Raw genomic sequence first — 24,008 nt, forward strand, 5'->3', positions numbered from 1 at the left:
ACCTTCTATCAAAGGTTCGCTCCTTAGTAAGCCAAAGTTACATCATATCTTGCATAAACTATCTCTCCTCAATACTTTTTTCAACTTATCTCTACTTTTTCTGAAACCACCAATAACCAACTTCTCTTACTTACATACCCAATACAAAAAAAATAAGTTTTATTTTCCCAAAAAAATATATTTTCCTCCGTACCGAACACACCCAATGACTCATGGAAATGTTTTAGGCCCAATTTGGCCCAAATCACAAGGTTTCGTTCATCCCTTGACCCGATTCAGAATTTCGACATTGTTCTCCTTCTCTCTTTCTCACAGTTGCTCCATAGCCATCAACTCTTTGCAAATTTTGCTTCATTCATAATCTTCACAATCTCAACTACCCCTTTTACACTTCCCCACAACAACAACAAACAAAAAGATTGAATCTTTTTCCCTTAAGTTCCAAAAAATCATCAATTTTTTGAAGATCCCAAAAAAAAAATCATCATTTCTTGAAATCTCTAAGTCAAAATTTTCAAATTTTCAGATTCCACACCTTAATGGGTGTGATTTAAGATCAAGAAATCATGTTGGGTGCTGTCCAATTAGGACTTTTTGCAGCAGGGGTTGTACTTTTTGTCCCTATGGGTATGGCAGGTTGGCATTTGAGCCGTAACAAGATGCTCTTTTTCAGCTGTGCCCTTTTCATCACTCTTGCTGTTGGTGTTCATCTTGTTCCATATTTCCCTTCTGTTACATCTTTTCTTTCATCAGGTTCAAGTTCAAGTTCAGATTCTTCATCATCTGTTATTGTAAATCGTGATTCTTGTTTTTCTTTACTTCATCAAGTAGCATTTGATTTTCAAGAATTGAGTAATAATAGTAAAAGGGGTTCTTGGAAATGGATTGAGTCTGAAAATGTTGTAGATTGTGATTTCCAGAAGTTGACTAAGAATGATGCTTCAGATTTGTTAAATGGGTCATGGGTTGTTGTTGCTGGGGATTCACAAGCAAGGTTAATGGTGGTTTCACTTTTGGAGTTGTTATTGGGGGAAAGTAAGATGGAGATAATAAAGAAGGATCTTTTCTTGAGGCATTGTGATTATAACATATTTGTTGATGAGATTGGGATGAAGCTGGACTTTATATGGGCACCTTATATGAGTAATTTGACTGATTTGATAATGGGGTTTAAAGAAAAAAAGAGTTATCCTGATGTATTTGTGATGGGGGCAGGGTTATGGGATATGTTACACGTAAATAATGCGTCGGAATATGGTGTTTCGTTAAAGTCTTTGAAGGATTCAGTAGTGTTGTTGTTACCAGTTTCTTCAGCGTTTGCTAACGGTGATGGTTCTGGGACGAATAATGTGGTTCCAGTTCGGTCACCCAACTTGTTTTGGTTGGGGATGCCTAAGTTGATAAGCTCAATGTTGAAAACAGATGAGAAGAGGGAGAAGATGGATGATGTAATGTGGCAAGCTTATAATGACGAACTTTACAGAAGTAAGCTGCTTCAACAATCTGGTGGACCGTTGTTTTTGCTGGACGTGCATTCGTTGAGTAATAACTGTGGAGCTGATTGTACGTCCGATGGAATGCATTATCAGGGGGCTGTCAACGAAGCTGCTGTACATATCATGTTAAATGGATTGCTGATAGAATCTAACCAGAAGCTATGATGAAGTAATTATGGTTAACGATGTGACACCCTTCCGCAATAGGAAAGGGCAATCTAATTACTTTGGTAATTGCTAGAGCTCATACTTCAATAATGTCGATGAATATTTTTTTTCCAAGTATTCATTTGGCAACTGATATTTCTATAGCAAGAATTCTTTGATGGTAGTTCATATTCTTTTCCCCTTGTTCATTTGTATGATTACTGATACTTACACGAATTGTATTCTAGAGCAGGAGAAACTCCTTATATCGAATTAAATGATTGCATCTCTATATGGTATTCTACTTGCTTTTATGTCAAGTTGACCTTATCTCTCTTGAAGCTACTTAGATGTGATACCATAATAGACCTTGTCTTTTTCTGCTTCTCCAGTTTTGTGTTTCTTGGTAGTTGTAAGGTCTAACTTGAGTTTATATATGACTCTTTTGTATGTTTGATGCTTGTACTTTGAAGTTTGTAGTCTTGCATTGGAATTAGAACGTCTCCAGGAAGCTTCTTACTCTCCTTGTATGTTTGAAGCTTTGTTGGGTACAAGGTGGATCCTCCAAAAGTAATGCATTTTTGAGGATCTGACACTGGTGTGGCAACACTTTTGGAAGGTCCGAGCATCATAGCTTTCTAGCTATATCAAGATGAGTGGAAAGAAAAAGATGATTTTCTGATTGTGTTGTTATGATGCAAGGTGAGGAAATTTGTCTCTTCTTCCCTCTCCAACCACTGGAATTTTTGCTATGACTGTAAATGAAGTTTGTCTTTAATTGCATTTTTGAACTTATTCAGATATATAGTTGTTTGCTATGTTGCTCGTACTCTCTGAAAATGTTGTTGTACCTTTGTCGGATCCTCCAAAATGCACTAGCTATGGAGGATACAATACACACCTGTCAATATTTTTGAAGAATTCCGAGCAACGTCGGTTGTTTGTGTAGGGAGGTAGTTATTATCTTGAATATACATGTCCTTTAGTTTGTTAGGAAGCTTTATATTAGGGAGAAAATCAGGACAAAAATCTAGAGATTTACCTTTCTCAGCCCTTATAAATGGACCATAATTCTATTACAACAACATACTCGGTGTAAAATTATGCCCTCCTGATTCGGATCTTTAGGCGTTTATTGCCTGAACATGGAATCCATCTGCTGGATTGAAAATTATCTACAGCGACACTGGCTGTACGTGCAACATTATTTTTCATATAGCTAACAAACACAATACAATACAATACATATATAAACAATGAAACATACAACATACTTACTATTACATTCAAGTGATCTTACAACTTTGCACTCCAAAATCTACATCTGGTAGTTCCCCATCATAAACAAGCACAACTCAATCTCAACGAATCCCTCAAATAAGGTCCAGGAACAGATACAGTGCTGGCAGAGTCCTACGATTCGAACTGCTTACCTTGAAAAGTCTGTCCAAAATTCCAGATCTTCGGAGCAACATTGTAAGATGTTAAGGTGACTCCATCACTGCTTGTTATCTCGAAAGCTAGTGGTTGATTCTTCAAGTCCGCACTTATATGCCAGTTTTGGCCCCAGATCCTACCCATAGGGAGCCATCCTGTTCTTGAACCCTTAACTTTTGCTGCCACTATATCACCCGTGCCTGCAACATTACTGATTAAAACAGACAAGAATATTCCAGCACCATTGATCGTGAATCGAACTCCTCCTTCCTTTCTGCACTTTATTCTGTTGGAAATTGTGAAAAGAGGCACACTGTAAATTCTCCATCAACTGTAGATTCAGAACAGCAGAGCTAACAAAAACTTGAATATTCAAATAAATATCATACATGTACTTGCTAATAATCAACATACAAAACTAAACTGTATCTGGAGTTCAGAGGAACTTTTGCAAGACTCAAGAAGAGGACAACACCACACCGACTAGAGAAGCTGTTTTCGAAAGACCCTCGACTGAGCAAACAATGAAAAAGATGCAATGGTAACACAATAAAAACAAGAAGAAGATAATAAGATATTGAAACAACACGTAGTGATACAAATCTATCAATAACTGAAAGAGAAGAATAATACTAAACTCTGGGAGAGGGAACAAATTCTAATCCTCGACCTCTACACCCTCATATGAAGGGTCATTGTCCTCGATGAACTCGAGATGTGCCATATATTGTATCTGGATTTCAGAGGAGCTTTTGCAAGACTAAAGAAGAAGGTGAGACAAAATTGTACTTGGTGAATGTTCAAGTGCAACAAAGTGACACCTGAAGGTGGTGAAAACAAGGAATACTAAATTCAGTATTAGTTCGATGAGTATGGTTTTATTAGAAGGGAAACGGAAGGACTTCCCTTATAAAATGTTGATGCCCGGAAAATCCACAGATTTTGAGGCTTGATCTGTTTTGATATGAGCAAGGTAATGCCAAGCACACTAAAGGAGCTGTGCTTGAAGATATAGTGGTGAAGGGCAGGGAGGAATAAGGAAGCAGCAGCTCTGTAAGCTTTAATGCATACTATGATGAAAATCAACGTAAAACACTGTAACTCTGGTGATTTCGTTGGATACTATCGATATAGAAGGTTCACATAGTTGACCACAACAAGTTTCGATTTGAGGCATAGTTGATTCATTAGTTCAGGATTGGAATTCAATTCAGCTTTGCCGCAAATAGATGACCCTATATGAACCAAGGTTTAGGCAGATGGGAAGAATTCATCTGATCGCTCTCTTCTAGAATCCGAGCCTTGATACCCTTGGTTGTCATTCCAACCCTTCGACCACCACTCCACCCTTAGGGGAGTATGATGCACATTGTTATGATGGGAAAATAGTTTAATCCTCCATGAACGTCGTTGAATTAGAGAATGACAAATGAAATTATGTGATAGTTTCATGAAAGCCCTCTACGAGAGACATTTAAATAGTTGCAAACCCAAAAATCCTAAAATTTTCCTAAGAAATTGACCAAAATTGCTAAAATCTCCAACCTTTGAACGCTTCTTATTCGTATAAGAATAACTACGCCTGAATCCCAAATAAACTGAGATTGGCTATATGAATCCCAAATAAGCTGAGATTGGCTATATGAATCCTCGATGACCACGTTTCTCCTTTTAAATTATCTCAAACCAGAATTATTCTTGCAACGAAGGGAGTAATGAATTCTCCCAATAAAGCATCTAAAAACAACAACAATACCCAATGTCCCACAAAATAGCGTCCCGAGAGGGTAGAGTGTAGGCAAATCTTACTTCCGAGGTTGTTTCCGATAGATCATCAACTTAAGAAATAGCAAAATAGCAGATAGTAGCAGAACAATAACCACAACAAAATAATAAGATAATCGAAATACAAGAAACATCCAATAACAGAAATTAAAGGACAAGAAACTATACGAGCAATACTACCTTCGATACTGAACAGGCATATTCGAAGCTTTCCAAATCGCAATTTTCTCAAAAGCTTCAATCGGCAGAACAAAATGAGCATTCGGAGGGTTACAATGTCCACCGCCATCAGGTTCAAATCCATAATTCGGAGCACAAAAATTCGTTGCAGTAACAATAATTGAAGTACCCGGAATACACCATCGGAGTTCCTCAACACATCGAACTTCAAAGCAAGCTCCGCAAATCTGACCCTTTTCGAATAGCACAGTGCTTAATCCAGCTGTCGATTTACCATACCCACTTCTCTCTAAATCACCGTATCCACACGCGCCACCTACTACATCCCGCGGATCTGCAGGAGCATAGTAGGTGGCCCGTCCCGGCCGCCACTCCGATGGGTGAGCGGCGGCGGCGGCGGCGGTGGAGGAGGAAGACGGTGACCAATTGTAGTGGGAGTGAGCTAGTGAGAATGTACTACACAGTGTGAGTGTTAGTAATAATTGTAGCAACATTTTCGATAGTACTGAGAATCTTGGGAATTGGGAAATTTTATCACTTCTCTATTGATACTACTGTAGTTTTTTTTTTTTTCCTCCCTGACCCGATTAATTTGAATTTGCGTAATTTGTAAGATTCATTTAAGAAGAAAACACTGTTGTAGTGTAGAGTTTTTTCTTATTCAGAACTTGAATTTGAAACATATAATTATAGCTTTTTTTTGTTTTCAACCCGATGTTGGATATTTGTATTGATACTGGAATGAAATCAAGTCGGTTAAGACTCGTTTAAAAGGTAAATGTTTTGTAATAGGATCTTTTTTTCCATATGTACAAACACGAAGCATCTAATTAAGAGTGATAAAATTATTTCATCTAACTAGAGGTAAAATTCAAATTCAAAACATCTAATCATGAGTAATAAAATTTTATTCATTCCATTACTACGCGGGATGGCTACGTCTACTATAGTGTTTGGAGTGTCGGTAAAGTGAAGGACAATGGCATTGGCTATGCATTTTTGAACTTCAAAAGTTGTCCGTTGTTCAATACTAGGCTGGGACAATGCTTCATAACTCGATCCCGATTAGTACAGTTAGATAGTTAGAGTTTCTTCGTATCAAACACAAATATAAGATTTGAGACGAAGCTATTAAATTTTAGCTACCGAATCTGTAGATTTTCCTATAGCTCTGCCCTGCTATGGAGCACCACATGCAAGTAATTGCAAGCTAGTAGATTATTCAATATGAAAAAGAAATATATGTGTTTATTGAAATTAATATAGACTATATATATAACTGTATGGCATCAAAATAACAAAGCGTCATGTAATAGTTAATAATCGTAAATTTTAACGAGGATACAGAGGAAACGGAGAAAAGTAAAAGCCAATTTTGAACTGCTAAAACTGTGTTGGAAAATTAACCTCTAGAAAGCACACAAGTGGACGTGCCGGAGTGGTTATCGGGCATGACTAGAAATCATGTGGGCTTTGCCCGCGCAGGTTCGAATCCTGCCGTCCACGCATTTTCTGTTTTTTTTTTATAATTTTCTTTTATCAACATTTTTCAATCGTTAAGATTAAGACGTCTGAATCTGAGTATTAAGATGTTTTATTAGCCCATCACTTTGAATTAACGTACTACAATATCTCATTCACGAGCCGAAGGTTGTCACCATTATGTGTGCCGTTTTGGTTTCGGAATCAGAACACCTTCTCCTTCATGATATTCAAAAGAGAGCGGAGCTTCAAGATCGGCTTACCTTCTATTTTTTTATTTAGAGGAATGAACCCATACACCTCCCACTATTTTTGGGTAAAGAGTCATATTTGCTTAGCTTTGGTAAATTCTCTCCTACACAATTCATATAAATTTCACGAATTCCTTGATGGTTAGATCCGTCGACTCAACGCCAATGTAGAACTAAGTTTCTTGTATGATGAATCTCATTTATAGTTAGAATCGACCATGCATTTTCTTTTCATTCTTATTTTACATCAAACACAAATGAAACTAAAATTTCATGGTGTATCAAATTCATTTCTATTATTGTTCTGTTACTTTGGACTCTTGCACCAGAAAATAACTTTCTACGTTATAATTTTTTTCTTCTTCTTTCTTTCTTTGTTTTTCTCTAAAAAAAGTACAACCCAAAATGAAAAGAAAAGAAAAAAGATATTATGCCTCCGCGATAATGACTAGAAACTTCTAACTTTTCACTACATTTCACATTCTTCAAATCAAATTTTCCTCCCGCTCCACCCTAATCTTTTTTTTCTTTTTGTTTTCTATCGTATTGAAACTCGACTAAATTCAAATTCTCATCGTATAATCTCATACCGAGTAACGCTATATCATACATAGGGCTCAAACCTAAATTGTCTAATTAAGAATTAAAAAAAAGTACTTATCAATTTACTACTACCTTTATCAACGATTTTTCATTAGTAATTCCATTTCCCAACATTCATGAAAATAATTATTTACATTGTACAAGTATACATATATATGACAAATCACCATAACCAAAACATTGGATTCTTTTTTTTTTCCTAGTAAATGTCGAGAATTTCAAGAATGGATCTATTACAAAGTGGACAATAACCTCGATTTACCCAAAGCTCTCTTGAACACACCCTGCAAAATGTGTGACCACATGGTATAAATGCTGCTCCTTTTTTTCTTCTCATACACACACAACACACACTATCACTCCCCACCCCCACCTCACCATCCCCCTCTTCTTCTTTCTCCATCAATAATTCTCCTTCATACACTTCTGTTTCCTCTAACAACCTCATCAACGACATTCTTGTTGGCGTCCCGGGAACATTTCCCGAGACACCTTCATCGGGCCTATTAAATCCCGAATCCGAGTTCGGGCCGGGCCTAATGTTGACTTCATTGTTGTCATAAGTTGGTACATTCCTCGGGCCACTTTCATAGGGTCTCAGTGGGCCGGGCCTTGAGCCCGGATGGATGTTGACTTCATTATTATTGTCATAATCCGCTCTGAAGTGGCGTTCGGCGGCCAATGCGGCCGCTAAGTTCATCCCGGAACTTTCTCCTCCGGCCACCGCCAGACACGTTGTCATAACTGACGGTGTTTCTAGCGGTGTGTGGATATGATGACTCATCACTTCTACGTCGTCGTTTTCGTCTTCATCGTCAACGACATTAAACGTTGTTGCTGGCATAATACCCCAAGTGGACCCGCAACATCCAATTCTTTTTAATCCTAGCCGTTCAGTTAGACTCTTTCGTCGTCTTATAACTCGATCACCACCGTCCATTTTCTATATCTTTAATTACTTTGATTTTTCCTGCAAATTTAAAATCCAAAATTTCATCTATGAAGCCATTTATAGATGAAAATGTTGAATTATAATACCATAAAACATATGTGTCTATATAAATTTTCAAAATCCAATATGACAAAATAAACAAACGGAACAAGTATATTTGGATTTCTTGATGCGTTCAATAGAATTCAATTTTTTCTGAACACATAATCAACAAGAACAACAAATATACTCAGTGTAATCTTACAAATAGGACATGAGAGGGCGGTGTGTATACAATCCTTTACTTGTCTTATGAAGGTAAAACATTGTTAGCAATATCAAAATCAGCATAAAAGACAACATTAAACAAGTTATAGAATAAAGGATAATAACATCACAAATAATACAGCAATCGAATCAAGGAAACAACAAACAATTATTTTAAAAATCAAAGATTTTCTAACACACAATACACATATGAACAATCATAATTTTGAATATAATGTATATAAACATGTCTATATGAAGGATTAACAGGAAATACTAAAAGGTTTAGAAAAGAGAATTACTTAATATATACATACCAAGAATCAAAAATGAAATTAATCTTCCATGGTCATTACAACTATCAACTCTTTTTTGTGATTCAATTTAATTAGCATAAATTGAAGAAAAATAAAAAAGATAGAAGGAAGAAAAATGAAGTATTTTGGTAAGAAAAAATGGGAAGTCAATGAAATGTGGTGTCTTTGAAGAAGAAAGATAATAGAGGACTAGTAGGTATATATGTCACTATTTTTCTTCTATTATAAATTTATAATTGATGCTTTGAATTAGAAAACAAACAAAAAGACAGATTGGAATGAAGAAAAGAGCAACAAAAGGAGAATAATTGGTGTGATCTTTCTTGTTGTATTTTTTCTTACTCGATATTCAATATTCTTATTAAAATTCAATCATATTCGAATTTGTGTTGTAGGGACTATTTTTAAGACAACATTCCCAACAAGATTTTTAAGTACTCTTTATTTGGTTTGAAAATTAAAGGAACAAATTAATATAGATGGGGTGGTGGAGCCAAAATATTTAGTTCATAATGTTTATTAAATTTTGGATAAATTATCTAATATATATTCAGTAAAAAAAACTAACATAAATACATAATTTGAGTCAAAAGTTATATTTAAAACCTACCTTCGCCTACTGTAACCCCAAAGATTAATTATTATTGCAAGTGTTTGAAAAAAAAAGTTGAAAGATGATATTTAAAAGTCAATGTTATATTTGAACATACACTTTATTTAAAATAAATAAATTTTATGATTATAAGCGTGTTTTCACTTGAGAAACTCATCTTCAAAAACTAATCAAAACATTAATATAATTTATAACCATTTTTTTATAAAAAAAAAGATAAATTATCTTTCCAAACGGTTCATATAACTCCCAAGATTACTTTATTTGGCTTGAAATTAGAACTAAAGGAACAAAGATTAATTATTATTTTATTTTCTGATTAAGGTTTTGAGTCTTTGACTAGAATTTCTATTTTTTAAATTATTTATTTTGAATAAACATTTAAGAAAATTGCGTGTTTGTATAAGGTTTTACTCTATCCGTCCACTTTTAATCGTCATGATTTTTATAAAGTCAAACAATAAGAATTTTGACTAGCATGATGTATTTTTCATCATATTGATATGCAAAAAAATTGCAATTTATAGTACTTTTCTGTATAGTTTTTGAATATATAAACTTTTTTGTATAAAAATCAAATTAATATAATTTAATTTAATTTTAAAAATTAATTAAATTGACAACGTATCATGACAATTAAAACTAGACGAAGAGTAATAAGATTAGTCGCCAGCCTTAAAATAAGTCAAACGCCATCGACGCAATTAGGCTCACGGTTTAAGATTTTCCATGTGGCATTTGCCTTTGCCTTTAGGATACCTTTCCCTTTTTTTAAAGATCAATTATTTATACACATTCAATGTATTAAAATTTTTTTTAATGATATGTTTTTAAATATATCAGGTGAAAAATAAAAATTGAAAAGTTACTAAAAAGGAAAAAATATATTCTTTTTAAATGGATTATTAAAGAAAATCGGTCATATAAATTAAAATGGAGGGTGTAATATTTATTACTTCCTCCGTTTTAATTTACTTATCTTATTTTAATTTGACATCGAGTCTAAAAAAAGTAAAAAAGACTTATGAATTTTATAGTTTTAAATATGTCATTTAATTTTACTATCACGTGAAAAATTGAAATTGAAGATTCGCCAATAAATAAACAAATGAAAATGAAGGAAGTATTTATTATTTACGTATCCTTTCATCTTTCTTTATATGTTCAATGATTCAATTTGTAGTTTGAGTTGTTAAACCACACATGTAATACCCTTAATTTTTGGTTAAAGAATGATAAACTCCATATTGGTTTGTTGACTTCAATATTCTCATTGTCATTACTTTATTAGTATTTAATTTCATTTCTCCCAAGTTTTTAATTGGGCCGAAATTAAAAAAAAATCGATTTGATATAAAAACTCTAAAATATCGATCCGATAAATCATTTAGTTTTTTTTAAGTGTTGCAAAACCGGCTTAAAGAATTCATAGGAATGCTTTTCGTATTTTATAACGTCTTTAATTAGATTCAAAGTTTAACATAAAAAAGGCAATATTTTGACATATAAATAGTATAAAAATGTATCACACCCCAGAAATACCTTTAAAGTTTAATATTTTATCATCTCATATTTGTATAACAATTTTAGGGAGTATTTCTTACTACATGATATTAGCTTATGTGCCAGAAGTTTTAAATTGTTTTTAAAATGGAAACGAAAAATAGAATATATTATAGTATATCGTTGTAAATTTGATAATTGGATTTTGAACTTTAAAAACCTTACCTTCACGGGTCATTTGGTACGAAGAATAAAAGACAATAATTCAAAAATAAAATGTATAATTATCTTATCTTGGATTTGGTTAAGAATATTAATTAGTCTCGGAATTTTTATTATAATGATGAGATAAGTTATTCTATATATATGGTGAGATAACTAATTTCATGAAATATCTCAATTCATGAGTTAACGTTGTCTATCCCATCTCTCATACCTAAATAATTAACCCCAAAGTCAGTATAAGATTACCAAAGTCCGTATATTATGCAGAGATCAGTTATTCTTGTATTAGTTATTCCACCTTCTACATAGATTTCCTCATAAACCTATTCACATACTAGTTTTTTTTTTCTCTAAATAGCAAATCAAACACAATATTAATTTTATAGATGAATAATTTACCTCATAATTAGATACCAAATTATGCATAAGCTAACTAATACATGAATAACTAATCCCTCCATAATATATATGTAGATTTTCCTCATAACTAATCCTTACATTACTCTAACCAACTACGAAACAACCCCTAAGTTAATACTCCTAATATCAATATCTACGATCCCAAAAAAAGAAAAGAGAAAAAAGTTTCATAACTAATTCTTACATTACTCTAACCAGCTACGAAACGACCCCTAAATTAATACTCCTAATAACAATATCTACGATCCAAAAAAAAAACAAGAGAAAAAAATTCCGTTACCGGGAATCGAACCCGGGTCTCCTGGGTGAAAGCCAGATATCCTAACCGCTGGACGATAACGGATTGATGTTAGATATTTCAGTATTATTATTAATAAGAATAAACAACACTATGCGTAAAAAAAACCATTGCATGCTTGCCCTGTTCTGCAAACTCCATAAAGGGAAGCTGGCAAAACTCAAACCCCATTTCAAAATACCAATTCAATGTTCACCTCTTCTCAGGTTCAGCTACTTTCTTTATTACTATAATTTTGCCTATTTTTTTTATTTTTTTCTTGGTGTTTTTTTTTTCCTAGTTCTTGCATTGATTTTAGTTTGTGTTTGATGCAGAAAGATTGGATTTTTTTGGTGTATCTAAGTGATAATAATGAAGAGGATGTGAAAAGTTCCATACCCAATATTCCATTTTCAATCAATTTTGATTTTGCATTGATTTTATTGTGTTTGATTAAATAAAGGTTGAATTTTTGGTGCTATTGAGTGATAACTTTGAAGACGATGAGAATAGTTCCATACCCAAGATTTCATCTCTCTATTAGTAGCATTTTGATTAGTTAATCAATCCATTCTCAAATTTGTTTCTGACCCGTTTTCATAATTTAGTCTAATAAACAAATTTGAAGTTGGCTTAAACTAGAGATTCTCTAAATTGGTATCATATATATCAGAAGCATGAGTTTAGTTTATTTTAGTATTTTGTGTTTTTTCGAGTTCTTGTTTTGATTTTAGTTTTTGTTTGATTAAAGAAGGTTGGATTTTTGAGGTAGAGGTAAGGTCTGCGTACACTCTACCCTCCCCAAAGCCCACTGTGTGGGACTACATTGGGTATGTTTTTGTAAATAAGGTTGGATTTTTGAGGTAGAGGTGAGGTCTGCGTACACTCTATTCTCCCCAGATCCTTGGGATTGCATTGGGTATGTTTTTGTAAATAAGGTTGGATTTTTGAGGTAGAAGTGAGGTCTGTGTACACTCTATCCTCCCTGGACTCCAATGTGTGGGACTGCATTGGGTATGTTTTTGTAAATAAGGTTGGATTTTTGAGGTAGAGGTGAGGTCTGCGTACACTCTATTCTCCCCAGACCCCTGGGACTGCATTGGGTATGTTTTTGTAAATAAGGTTGGATTTTTGAGGTAGAAGTGAGGTCTGCGTACACTCTATCCTCCCCGGACCCAATGTGTGGGACTGCATTGGGTATGTTTTTGTAAATAAGGTTGGCTTTTTGAGGTAGAGGTAAGGTCTGCGTACATTCTATCCTCCCCAAACCCCACTGTGTGGAACTACATTCGGTATGTTGTTGTAAATAAGGTTGGATTTTTGGTGCCTCTAAGTGATAATTTGGAAAGGGATGAGAATAATTCCATTCCGAAGATTCCACTTGATGAAGGTTCTAATTTAGTTTACTTTTAACAAACAAATTTTGAAGTCGTGTATAACTAGTGATCTTCTTAATCAGAAACTTATGCAATACTGCAGAATAAACATGTCTCAACTTAGTTGGTACCATATATATTAGTAGCATGAGTTTAGTTTTTTCTTTTTGTGTGTTTTTTCTAGTTCTTGCACTGATTTGATTTGTGTTTGATTCATAAAGGTTGGATTTTTGGTGCCTCTAAGTGATAATTTGGAAGAGGATGGGAAAAGTTCCATACCCAAGATTCCACTTTCAGAAGGTCCTAATTGTGTTGGCCGGGATTGCATTCCAGTTACTGATAAGAGGCTGAGCCGCAAGCATCTTACTATCACTGCTACCTGCACTGGCTCTGCTGATGTTGTTGTGGTACTTCTCTGCACCTTTTTCCTTTCTTCATGGTCATGTTCATGTATTATTGATTGTTTAAACATATCAATCAATCATTCGACGATGACTCAATCTCAAATTAGTTGGGTCAGCTGTCTATGAGCTCTATTCTGGCTGAATTCAGTATTTGGATGATTCGTCCTAGTTAATAACATGCATACACAGATGTACACAAACACACCCCCATGTGTGTGTGTTTATTGTGGATTATCCTTTTGTAACTTGTGGATACTAGGATTCTCGGCAGTATGCTTGTTTTCAGTCTGCAGCTTTGGTGATGAATTTTCTGCTTAGTTTCCTGTGCTTGTATACCGAGTGATTGGATGGATTGGTGGCAATTCTTGAAAGTTTGGTTCGTAAATTCATGTATACATTGCTTGTTAAATGCATGAGTTCTTTCTACACCTTGTGATAGCATTTCAACTTATTTACAAATGTAAAAGTATGCTGGTGTCCTTGCTTCTTAATTTCCCGTTGAAGTCTTTTCTTTGGAATAAACATGGGACTGGATTGCAGGAAGGAACAAATCCAGTTGTTATAAGATCAAAGGGTGAGAGAAAGAAGCTTTTGTCTAGAGAGAGGTGGAAACTCGGAAGTGGTGATATCATAGAGTTGATACCTGGGCATTACCTATTTAAGTATGTTAGCACAGCTCGTAAGGATGAAACTTCACCAGGTAACAAACAAAAAAGGCCTTTCAGTGAAGAAAGCATTACTGACAAAGGCCAGATGCATGGCAAGAAGAAAGCTCGAGAAGTCTGTCAAGAGGAAGCTTCAGAAATGGTATGGGTTTCCTTGTTTCCCCTTTTGTCTCTGAATAGATAGAATCTTTTAACACGTTGTTGGGAAAAATGTGTACGGAAAAAGTTTGAACTTTTATTGCTTGTTAAATCTTTGGCTTACAGAATATGTTGCACAACAATGGCCAAGAAACAAATAGTTCTGCAGAGGCAATACGTCAGTTTAGGGTTCCCAAACACAAGTTGCCCCTCACATTCAGATTGATGAGAGTGCGTGAGCTTCCAGCATGGGCAAATTCAGAAGCTGTTTCTATTAGTGATGTTATTCAGGTAGAGTTATGCATTGTGGCTGTTTTGGGATTGGTTCTGTTTGGATGAGATGTTGGTCCTCCTAGATAGATGCATTACTGGTCATGAATCAGTGAAGGGGCAAAAGAAGATGTGACGTCAAGTTTGCTTCTGAATTCCCTGAACTGATGCTTCCCTAGTGAACTCGTGATCCTATCCTTTCTTTTCTGAGATTTAGATTCTTGCATATATTTATTTTTGATGAAGGACTCTTGTATATATTCATCCAATACTCTTCTACAATATTAAGTGTATAGAAGCTATATGGCAGCAAAGACTTTAGACCTAAGTCGTTTAACTGGTTCCAAATTCTCACTGTGTACCAATGTGTCCTATAGATAGTTATTACTAGGTAAAATGTCCCACAATGGGTGAGGAAATAGGTAGTTGTCTTTTTACATGGTACTCTCTCCGTTTCAATTTGTTTGCGTTGGTTTTGACTTTTGCACAGAATTTAAGAAAGTGAAAAAGATTTTTTGAATATGGTCTTAAGATATGTAGAATGTACCAAATTTCCCTTTAATCTTGTGGTTTTAAACACGCCACGTGGAAAGTTAGAATTAAAGAATTGCCAAAAAAGGAAAGAGACATTTTTTTGAAACGGACTAAATAGGAAAGTTAGACAAACAAATTGAAACAGAGGGAGTATTAGGCAATCCTCATCACATGAGGTACCTTTTGGGGTTGAGTTAGTTCCAAGGTCCATTTCCCTTACATGGTTAGGGTCAGACCATCCCTATTCTTGGTTCACCCAATCTTGCTTCTCATGTAATATTATCCACGCTCTTAGAATGTCTCACATTGGTTGGGGGAATGGACTGATGTCTCTTCATATTGCTGTCTTTTGAGATTTTTTCACCTCACACTCTAGCTTTTGGAGTTGAGTTAAATCCAAGGTCCGTTTACCATATGATAATTGATAAATCTTTCTATATATGTACTTGTAATTGTTGTATAATGTTTACGTTTGTGTTGGTGGCTTGACATTGGCTCCTATTTATCATAGGGGAATGTGCTTGTAGCTATCCTCTCGAATTACATGGTGGATATGGATTGGCTACTTTCTGGTGAGTTCTGTCATTTTGCCTTATCTTTAGTTTTTTATTTTGTTAACACTGTCTGTTTCTCCTATTATTTATGTTCTTCGACGTCTTGGATTGTCCAATGAGGCGGTTTCCCAACTTATTTGTTGTTGCCATTGTTTGTTAGATACTCTGTACAAGTTTATTTGCTTTTATGAACTAAGTTAATCTTTTTTTCTGTCTGAAGACTGATTCCATGGTCCTTTCTAATGCAGCATGTCCAACTCTAAAACGGATTCCTAATGTTCTCGTCATTCATGGAGAAGGTGATGGTACCATGGAGTACATGAAGGTTAACATTTTTTAAGTTACGAGAGTCTGATGTTATTGAAGCTTCTCTTGGATTAAATTTCTACTTCATTGTTTTCTTCCTTTACAGAGAAGCAAGCTTGCGAATTGGATTCTGCACAAACCTTCTTTACCGATTGCATATGGAACACACCATTCAAAAGCCATGCTTCTTGTCTATCCAACAGGAGTTAGAGTTATTGTACATACTGCAAACTTGATCTCTATTGATTGGAATAACAAAAGCCAGGGATTGTGGATGCAAGATTTCCCCTGGAAGGATCAGAACAATTTGGGCAAGGATGGTGGATTTGAAAATGATTTGGTTGATTATCTAAGCGCGTTAAAGGTATAAATGAATTCAAACCCAAAATCAAGAACAACTTTACATTGCATCAAAAGAACTTTTGATGTTTTAAAATTTTATTTAATTTGAATACACCTAAATTATTTTAGTCATCTTCCTCACACTTGATACATCAATAACATACCTAGTGTAATCCAGGTCTAGGGAGGGTGGTGTGTATGCAGCCTTACCCCTATCTTGTGAAGGTAGAACGGTTGTTTCCAATGGACTCTCGGTTTAAGTAAAGCATTGCAGAAACAATATGAAAATAAAATATAGTGATGAAGAAGCCATGATGAAAATAAAGGAGAAAAGAACAATAGTCACAACAAATAATACCATAAATAGGACTAGGAACAACAGCAACATACCTGGTGAAATCCCACAAATGAGGTTTGAGGAGGGTAGAATGTACGTAGACCTACCCGTACCTTACATAGGTAGAGAGGTTGTTTCCGGGGACTAGGAAGCAGTAGGTAATAATAAATTCAAAGACTAAGATAGTATGAGAGTAATAATAATGATCTTGATAAGGAAAACTAGGCAACTCTCAACTACCTACTAATCTTCTACCCTAATCCTCACATATCCTCCTATCTAGGGTCATGTCCTTTGTCCTGTCTAATCATCTCTCCCCAATACTTTTTCGGGCTACCTCTACCTCTTCTCATACCCGTCATAGCCAACCTCTCACACTTCTTCACTGCCTCAGGACATCTATCCATCTCCTCTTCACATTTCCGAACCATCTCAGTCTCGTCCCCCTCATCTTGCCCACAATGTTGGCCACTCCCACCTTGTCTCGAATATCTTCGTTCTTAATCTTGTCTCTCCTAGTATGCCCACACATCTATCTAAACATCCTTCTTTATGCTACTTTCATCTTCTAGACGTGCGAGTTCTTGACTGACCAACACTTTGTCCCATACAACATATCTGGTCTAACAACTTCTTTATAAGACTTACCTTTAAGTCTTGGTGGCACATTCCTTTTACACAAGACACTGGATGCAAGCCTCTATATCATCCATCCTGCTCCAATTTGATGTGTAATATCATCGTCAATCTCTCCATTTCCTTGACTTATTGACCTACGATACTTGAAACTTCCTCTCTTGGAGACGACTTGTGTGTCAATCCTTACTTCCACATCTGCCTCGTGAACCATTATCTTTCTGCACTTGATTTGTAGGCTTCCTTCTTGATTGGCAGACTAACATTGAAGAAACATCATTGGCTTTTCATTAGTTGCCAATCTTCATACTCATGAAAATAGAGACATAAAAGAGGAAGGTATGAAAATGAAACAAATGTGCTTTCACTATTGTGGATATGAAGCACCTTCAGGCAGCAAACTAACATTGAAGAATGAAGACATATTATTGACTTTTCATTTGTTTAACAATCTTCATGGTCACCAAAACTATAGGCTTACAAAGAGGAATGTGTGAGAATTAACTCTCTTTTTGATAAGGTTTTATCTTTTATACAACTTTTTGTGTAAATTGCAATAACTGGGTCACCATTATACTACTATTATTTTCCACCATCAAGAATTGTACCCTTTTGTAAAGCTTATTTCAAGGAACCATACAGATTGAAGTGTGAATTTGCTTACCCTGGAACTTAAACAAGGAATTAGTACAATGATTTGTTTTTGCAATATAGAATATTGACATTGTTCCACTCTATGTGGAGAGCTATGACTATATGTATCTGTAGATGCTGCACAACATGCTATTTTAGAGGAAACTTTGCCTTGTTATGCAGTAAATCAGGACCAAGGAGCTTCACAGTTTCTTGGTGTCTGCATCTGATGGCGTTTAGCCTTTTTCCCTTTTTATTAGTCACCCTCTACTGTCGGAATATTTCCTTTTTCCTTTAACATGTTTAATTCTGTTAAATCTTTCTGCAGTGGCCGGAATTTACTGTTAATATACCAGCCTTTGGAAGCTGCAAGATCAACTCCTCATTCTTCAAGAAATTTGATTACAGTAGCGCATCGGTATTTGCTCATTTCTTCTACTGTAATAATCTTTTGTCACCCTAGCTGAAACTATATCTCCTTTTTGCCCACAATGTACGTGATAATTCAGTATTCAGACAATGTGGTGCCTGAGGTTTTACAGACTCCCAGGACATAAATTTTCATTTCTTTACTGTCCGCTCTCTTTTCAGTTACAGCTCATAGGAAGCCCTCACCACTAAAAAGGAGAAAAAGAAAGGATGAAATAAAAAGTAAAATAGAGCTAACAAACATGGCATTTCAATGTCACATTTTGAAACTAGCTCGTCTTTGTTTGGTGAAAAATTTGCTTGCACATGTTTGCTCTTCAAAAATACCCCCGGGTGCATGTCGGATCTTCCAAAAGTAGTAAATTTTTAGAGGATCCGACACGAGTGCAACACCATTTTTGGAGTGTCCGAGCAACATAGGTATTATGTCCTCTTTCACTATTTATCATGGTGTCTGATTCTATGGTTAAGATTTTTGTACCCATGTTGAGGCGGAGGTGATAAGAAGTATAAATTGTTGCTTGGAATTTTAGAGAACTCTGTGGGGCGAACTGTTTGTGATACCATTTAAGGTGCAGTGTGATAAAATGACCTTAAGTTGTCATTTCTCCAATTCCAGGTCAGGCTAATTGCATCTGTGCCTGGATATCATTCAGGTTCTAGTTTGAGGAAGTGGGGACATATGAAGTTACGTACTATTCTTCAGGAATGTACTTTTAGCAAAGAATTTCAGAAGTCTCCTCTTATATACCAGGTATCAGTATCTTTTTGAGTTTCATTCAGCTCCAAGGATTCTTTCACCAGATGTTTCTATATTACACCTGCATTATCAAATATCATTAACATCTGTGCCTTCAATTGCCTCCTGCAGTTCTCCTCCCTAGGCTCTTTGGATGAGAAATGGATGACAGAGTTTGCCTCTTCAATGTCGGCGGGAGTTACAGACGATAAAAAACCTCTGGGCATTGGGGAGCCAATGATAGTATGGCCCAATGTAGAAGATGTTAGATGTTCTTTGGAGGTAATATTGAACAAGTCCTATTAGATTATTAGTGGATCACTAACCTGACTATGGATGTCAAACATAAGGATAATCCGCCGCCTATTAGCGGCATTGACTTAAGACCATACTTTAATAAATCGTTTTTATTCAGTTGACATTTGCAATAGATGTGATTGAAAATCCTGACAAGTTACAGTGAAATTTTTAGTGCGTGGTCTCATTCGCTTGCTATTCTAGATGCTTGCTGATCTTCATAAGTGAAATCTGACTCCTCCTTTGATCTACTGAATGAATTTTAGTGCATCTTGCTTCATTTTCTAGGGATATGCAGCTGGAAGTGCCATTCCCGGCCCATCAAAGAACGTGGAGAAAGAATTTCTGAAGAAATATTGGGCTAGATGGAAAGCTAACCACACTGGTCGTTGGTATAGTAGCCTTCTAAAGTTTTGAATTTCCGAAATATTAGTTTCATTGCAATATTCTGGAATCCTTTGAAACCTGTGCATTCCTCTCTTAAATTCCTAAACCTATGGATGATGCATCACTTAGGGCCTTTACCTCTAGAGTTTTCCAATAGAAGCACTGTGGACTATTACTGAAGTAATCACTTATGTATCAGAAATTCATAATCATAGAAATCAGACATAGTCATGTTAAGTAGTTTTATACTTGAATTACCACACGAGTTCTCTTCTTTTTTCTTTTTAATGACCTTCCTAAGGTTTTTGGGATTGCCAAATGGGAAGAAATTGATTGCCCAAGATCATATAAGGCGCAAAACAACCCATCCCTTCACCAATGTTGCAATGTGCTACACTAACACCCCCCACCCCACCCCCACCCCCTCAGGCGTGCCAACTGGTACGTGGACAACGTTACATGGGGGTGCAAGATGGGGACATACAATAACAAGCAACTTTTTTAAAAATATTTCGGAATAGAGAAAGTGAAAGAACTTTCTCAAAAAAAGACAAATTAGCTCAAAAAAGAAAGTTACAGAATTTCTAGAAGAGAATATTTCTAAGAGTAGGGACTCAAATCCTTGGTTCTAAGTTAAGAAATGGATATGGGACCTAACTCAACCCCAAAAACTAGCTCATGAGGTGGCATTGCCCAAAACTGTACAAGGAGACAAAATAGGGAGCAAAGTAGTGACAGTGGTGAAGAGTGCTTATACTTTTGTATGTTTCTCTTGTGGTGGCAATAAAGGCAGTCACAGTAGCGCTAACCTTTCATAAACTTGTCTCTAGTGGCAATGGAAGACTCTGTAACTCGCGTCCTTTCTGGTAGGGTTTCTAGTGGTAAGAGTCAAAGTTTATGCATGCTGTTGCCTGATCAAAAAATGCTAATGCATACAGTTGCTACTTTTATCCTAGTTCGGCTGTATGCGTTGCTGAATAAATTTCTAAGTGACTGTTATAAACTCATAAAATATATATCTTGTACAATGATGTGGTAATTGTTCCATATTCTGAGTGGCATAACAATGTACAAAGGAGGCTCATTGTGAAGCGGATGTACGATCACTGCTTCTTGTGAAAATGCAGATGTACTTGCATACTTGCATGCATAAAATTCCAAAAATCTGTTTTTATCTATTCCCACTACAAAGTGCATTAAAAGAAATATATTCAATATGTAGTTCTAGTGAAGCTCTAATGTGTCTGCATAAAAATTGTTCAACTCTGACCCATTGGAACAAACAATGTTGTCAAAGGCGTGCTTAACTAATGAAGCGAGGCTCAAAACATGTTGAGCGCTTTGTGTCGCTTAGCGGATGCTTCAGTGTAGGCTCTAAGACATACTTTTCCTTGCCAAAGAGCATATGAACAATTAACATTTCACTTTATCGTATTTTCTTTTTCCAATTTCTGTCCTTTTTTTTGTTATTCATGCTTATAATTATTTGTCTCGGATTACACATACATATTTGTTTTTTTTTCTCCATTTGTGCCTTTCTTCATCAAAGCTCATGCTATATTTGCGCGGTGCGCTTAAAGATCCTTTCTACCTTTGATAACTCTTGAGAACAAAGAAAGGATTTTCTTCATTTCTGACTTGATGACAGAAATTTCCGTCTGAATATTGCATGAGCTTTGCTGATATACACTGATCAATTTTAACTGCTGATGAATCTAGTTGCAAATCAGATTTTCCTTCTTTTTTAGCTCCTGTTTTCATTGATTTTCTTGAGAAAGGACACTTACCTTTTGTTCTTCAAATCTTCAGCCGTGCAATGCCTCATATTAAGACGTTTCTACGTTACACCGGTCAATCGTTAGCGTAAGACTTCCAAGACTCTGTTCTTTGTTTTTCTTAAGATTTGATTTCCCACTAATGTTGGATGATTGCTTTTGTTAATATTTGTTTTTTTCCTCTGGAAAAACAGGTGGTTCTTGCTTACTTCATCAAACCTCAGCAAAGCTGCCTGGGGCACTCTTCAGAAAAATAATTCTCAGTTGATGATTCGTTCCTACGAGGTATTTTTGTTCCTCTCTGGAGACTAGAAGCATCCAAGATAACAAACTGACACAGAGACTGAAGAAACTTGGTGAAAAGATCCAAATTTGCACCTGAACTATTAACTATTGCTACTTTTGCCTCATGTTACACTTCACCAACAAAAATACACTTGCTAGTTACACTTCGCCAACAAAAAGGCACTTGCCATTATGATTTGAGACAAGTTTGCCCCCTTCTTAACTAACAGGCAACAGCCCTCCACATGTCTATTTTAATCAATCCTGCTATAGACCACTGCCACGTATGCAGACACGTAGAATAACCCACCTTTACCCATTTCCCAAAAGCTGAATCAATCTTTTACCTGTATTAGTTTTCCTGGATTTACATTGATATCTTCTTAGAGGAGACAAAAACACTAAGTGATTTCTTCCCATCTGTCTTATCCTCGTCTCGGTGGACAAAATTACTTGGTACCTATTGTTGGTGGGAGGTGACATGTATCCAGTAGAATAAGTCGAGATGCGCGCAAGCTGGTCTGGACACCATTATTGTAAAAAAAAAAAAAAAAAAGAGGATTAACATTGATATCTTGTTTATCCTTTAGATTTCATCTTGACTTGAACTTCTAAAATGACATTGTGATTGTAACTTATCTTTGTCCTTGGCAGCTAGGGGTGCTCTTTTTGCCATCTTCTGTTAAACGCGGCTGTGGTTTTTCTTGTACAAATAATGGTTATCCATCAGAGGTACAACAATCATCTAGGTTTTTTTCATGTTAAGTTTATGCTTTATTAACTTTGATATGTATGGCCCGGTTTTTATTTCTTTGGATTTACAGGACGAGACTAGCATGCACGAAGGGAAAAAGATAAAGCTGGTAACTCTAGCTTGGCAGGGAAAGGGAAATGATGATTCTTCTGAAGTAATCAAGTTGCCGGTGCCTTACGAGCTTCCTCCAAAGCCATATTCCCCTGAAGGTCTTAGCTCTATAACAAAATCTCATTACAACAGTCGTGTTTTCTTTCGAACTAATTTTTTTATGTTATATTATATTATATGTTCTGTATAGCAACATTTCGTTATAGCAGCTAAAAAATATTCAAACGATGTTGTTATTAAGAGGTTTGACAGTTTACTGCTCTCTGAATAACATCAAGCTCACTGCATTTTTTCGTTGAATGCAGATATTCCTTGGTCATGGGATCGTCGATATACCAAGAAAGACATATATGGACAAGTTTGGCCGAGATAAGTAAAGCTATACACCAACCAGGGCTCCTGATGTTTCGAATGATGGGATCGATGTGTTAGGTGAAACGTTAATAAACGATTGACACTAGATTAGAGTTCTTGATTCTGTATATATTTAGGCATGAACCTTTAGAATGTTGGTACCATTTATGAGCTGGTTTTTCCATATAAATTGATGATTTTTTTCATCAGTTGGCTCTAGATTGGAGTTCTTGCTTCTGTGTATATTCTTAGGCATATGAATCTTTAGAATGTTGATACCATTTATGAGCTGTTTTTTCCATAGAAATTGATGGACTTTTTCATCAGTTGGCACTACATTTATCCTTGCTTCTGTATAATTTCTTAGCAATGTATCTCTAGAATGTTGATGCCATTTATCAGCTGGTTTTCCATATAGTGTTTGGTACGATGGAAAATATTTTTCAGGAAAATAAGTGGATTTTTTACATGTGGGGTACATAGGTAAAAAAACACTACCCTACAAATATTTATATCTTACTCAGAAAAATATTATGGGAGGTGGGGTTGTGGCATGGGGGATGTTTCTACGAAGGTTGGAGGTGAAGATGAAGCGTGTCGGAGGGTAGGTAGGACGCAATTAAGATATAATACATTAACGTGCCCTTTAACTTGATGTCAGTTGACATTTATGTCTTCCAACTTTGGGTGTGCATAAGTAGATACTTAAATTTGTATACAGTTGAACATGCAAACATATGTATCCTAC

The 24,008-nt window shown here is 35.6% G+C and overlaps 4 protein-coding genes and 2 non-coding genes across 6 annotated transcripts; 3 read left to right on the forward strand and 3 right to left on the reverse strand.

Annotated features, from left to right (window-relative positions):
• The first annotated feature begins 269 nt into the window (after positions 1 to 269).
• LOC125830263 (protein ALTERED XYLOGLUCAN 9-like) lies at positions 270 to 1,913 on the forward strand. The gene has a single exon (XM_049509477.1). The coding sequence runs from the start codon at positions 567 to 569 to the stop codon at positions 1,659 to 1,661; it is 1,095 nt and encodes a 364-aa protein (XP_049365434.1). The 5' UTR covers positions 270 to 566; the 3' UTR covers positions 1,662 to 1,913.
• A 959-nt stretch (positions 1,914 to 2,872) lies between these two features.
• Positions 2,873 to 5,582, reverse strand: LOC125830269 (expansin-A13-like). The gene is made up of 2 exons (XM_049509484.1): positions 5,046 to 5,582; positions 2,873 to 3,366 (listed from the first exon to the last, which is right to left on the reverse strand). The coding sequence occupies exons 1-2, from the start codon at positions 5,537 to 5,539 to the stop codon at positions 3,057 to 3,059; spliced, it is 804 nt and encodes a 267-aa protein (XP_049365441.1). The 5' UTR covers positions 5,540 to 5,582; the 3' UTR covers positions 2,873 to 3,056.
• An 887-nt stretch (positions 5,583 to 6,469) lies between these two features.
• Positions 6,470 to 6,551, forward strand: TRNAS-AGA (transfer RNA serine (anticodon AGA)). The gene has a single exon. It is a non-coding gene; the product is annotated as a tRNA-Ser (tRNA).
• A 1,010-nt stretch (positions 6,552 to 7,561) lies between these two features.
• LOC125830270 (uncharacterized) lies at positions 7,562 to 8,936 on the reverse strand. The gene is made up of 2 exons (XM_049509485.1): positions 8,897 to 8,936; positions 7,562 to 8,351 (listed from the first exon to the last, which is right to left on the reverse strand). Exon 2 carries the CDS (start codon positions 8,319 to 8,321, stop codon positions 7,581 to 7,583), a length of 741 nt encoding a protein of 246 aa, XP_049365442.1. The 5' UTR covers positions 8,322 to 8,351; positions 8,897 to 8,936; the 3' UTR covers positions 7,562 to 7,580.
• Positions 8,937 to 11,928: 2,992 nt separating this feature from the next.
• TRNAE-UUC (transfer RNA glutamic acid (anticodon UUC)) lies at positions 11,929 to 12,000 on the reverse strand. Its single transcript has one exon. It is a non-coding gene; the product is annotated as a tRNA-Glu (tRNA).
• Positions 12,001 to 13,270: 1,270 nt separating this feature from the next.
• Positions 13,271 to 23,464, forward strand: LOC125830248 (tyrosyl-DNA phosphodiesterase 1). The gene is made up of 16 exons (XM_049509461.1): positions 13,271 to 13,324; positions 13,532 to 13,717; positions 14,255 to 14,521; positions 14,644 to 14,808; positions 15,833 to 15,893; positions 16,124 to 16,200; positions 16,288 to 16,545; positions 18,458 to 18,547; positions 19,178 to 19,312; positions 19,430 to 19,579; positions 19,883 to 19,986; positions 21,791 to 21,844; positions 21,951 to 22,041; positions 22,696 to 22,773; positions 22,866 to 23,004; positions 23,212 to 23,464. Exons 1-16 carry the CDS (start codon positions 13,286 to 13,288, stop codon positions 23,277 to 23,279), a joined length of 1,962 nt encoding a protein of 653 aa, XP_049365418.1. The 5' UTR covers positions 13,271 to 13,285; the 3' UTR covers positions 23,280 to 23,464.
• The last annotated feature ends 544 nt before the right edge of the window (positions 23,465 to 24,008 follow it).

Source organism: Solanum verrucosum, unplaced genomic scaffold, assembly GCF_900185275.1.
Source record: "Solanum verrucosum unplaced genomic scaffold, falcon-dt-bn FXZP01000072.1, whole genome shotgun sequence".
NCBI lineage: Eukaryota > Viridiplantae > Streptophyta > Magnoliopsida > Solanales > Solanaceae > Solanum > Solanum verrucosum.

Excerpts from the sequence above, each read along its gene's own strand:
- LOC125830263 (XM_049509477.1), top strand. The coding sequence starts at position 567 with ATGTTGGGTGCTGTCCAATTAGGACTTTTTGCAGCAGGGGTTGTACTT.
- LOC125830269 (XM_049509484.1), bottom strand. The coding sequence starts at position 5,539 with ATGTTGCTACAATTATTACTAACACTCACACTGTGTAGTACATTCTCA. Across the intron at positions 3,367-5,045 it reads ATGCCTGTTCAGTATCGAAG|AATAAAGTGCAGAAAGGAAG; the intron begins GTAGTATTGCTC and ends AATTTCCAACAG.
- LOC125830270 (XM_049509485.1), bottom strand. The coding sequence starts at position 8,321 with ATGGACGGTGGTGATCGAGTTATAAGACGACGAAAGAGTCTAACTGAA.
- LOC125830248 (XM_049509461.1), top strand. The coding sequence starts at position 13,286 with ATGAGAATAATTCCATTCCGAAGATTCCACTTGATGAAG. Across the intron at positions 16,201-16,287 it reads GTACCATGGAGTACATGAAG|AGAAGCAAGCTTGCGAATTG; the intron begins GTTAACATTTTT and ends CTTCCTTTACAG. Across the intron at positions 22,042-22,695 it reads TGATGATTCGTTCCTACGAG|CTAGGGGTGCTCTTTTTGCC; the intron begins GTATTTTTGTTC and ends TGTCCTTGGCAG.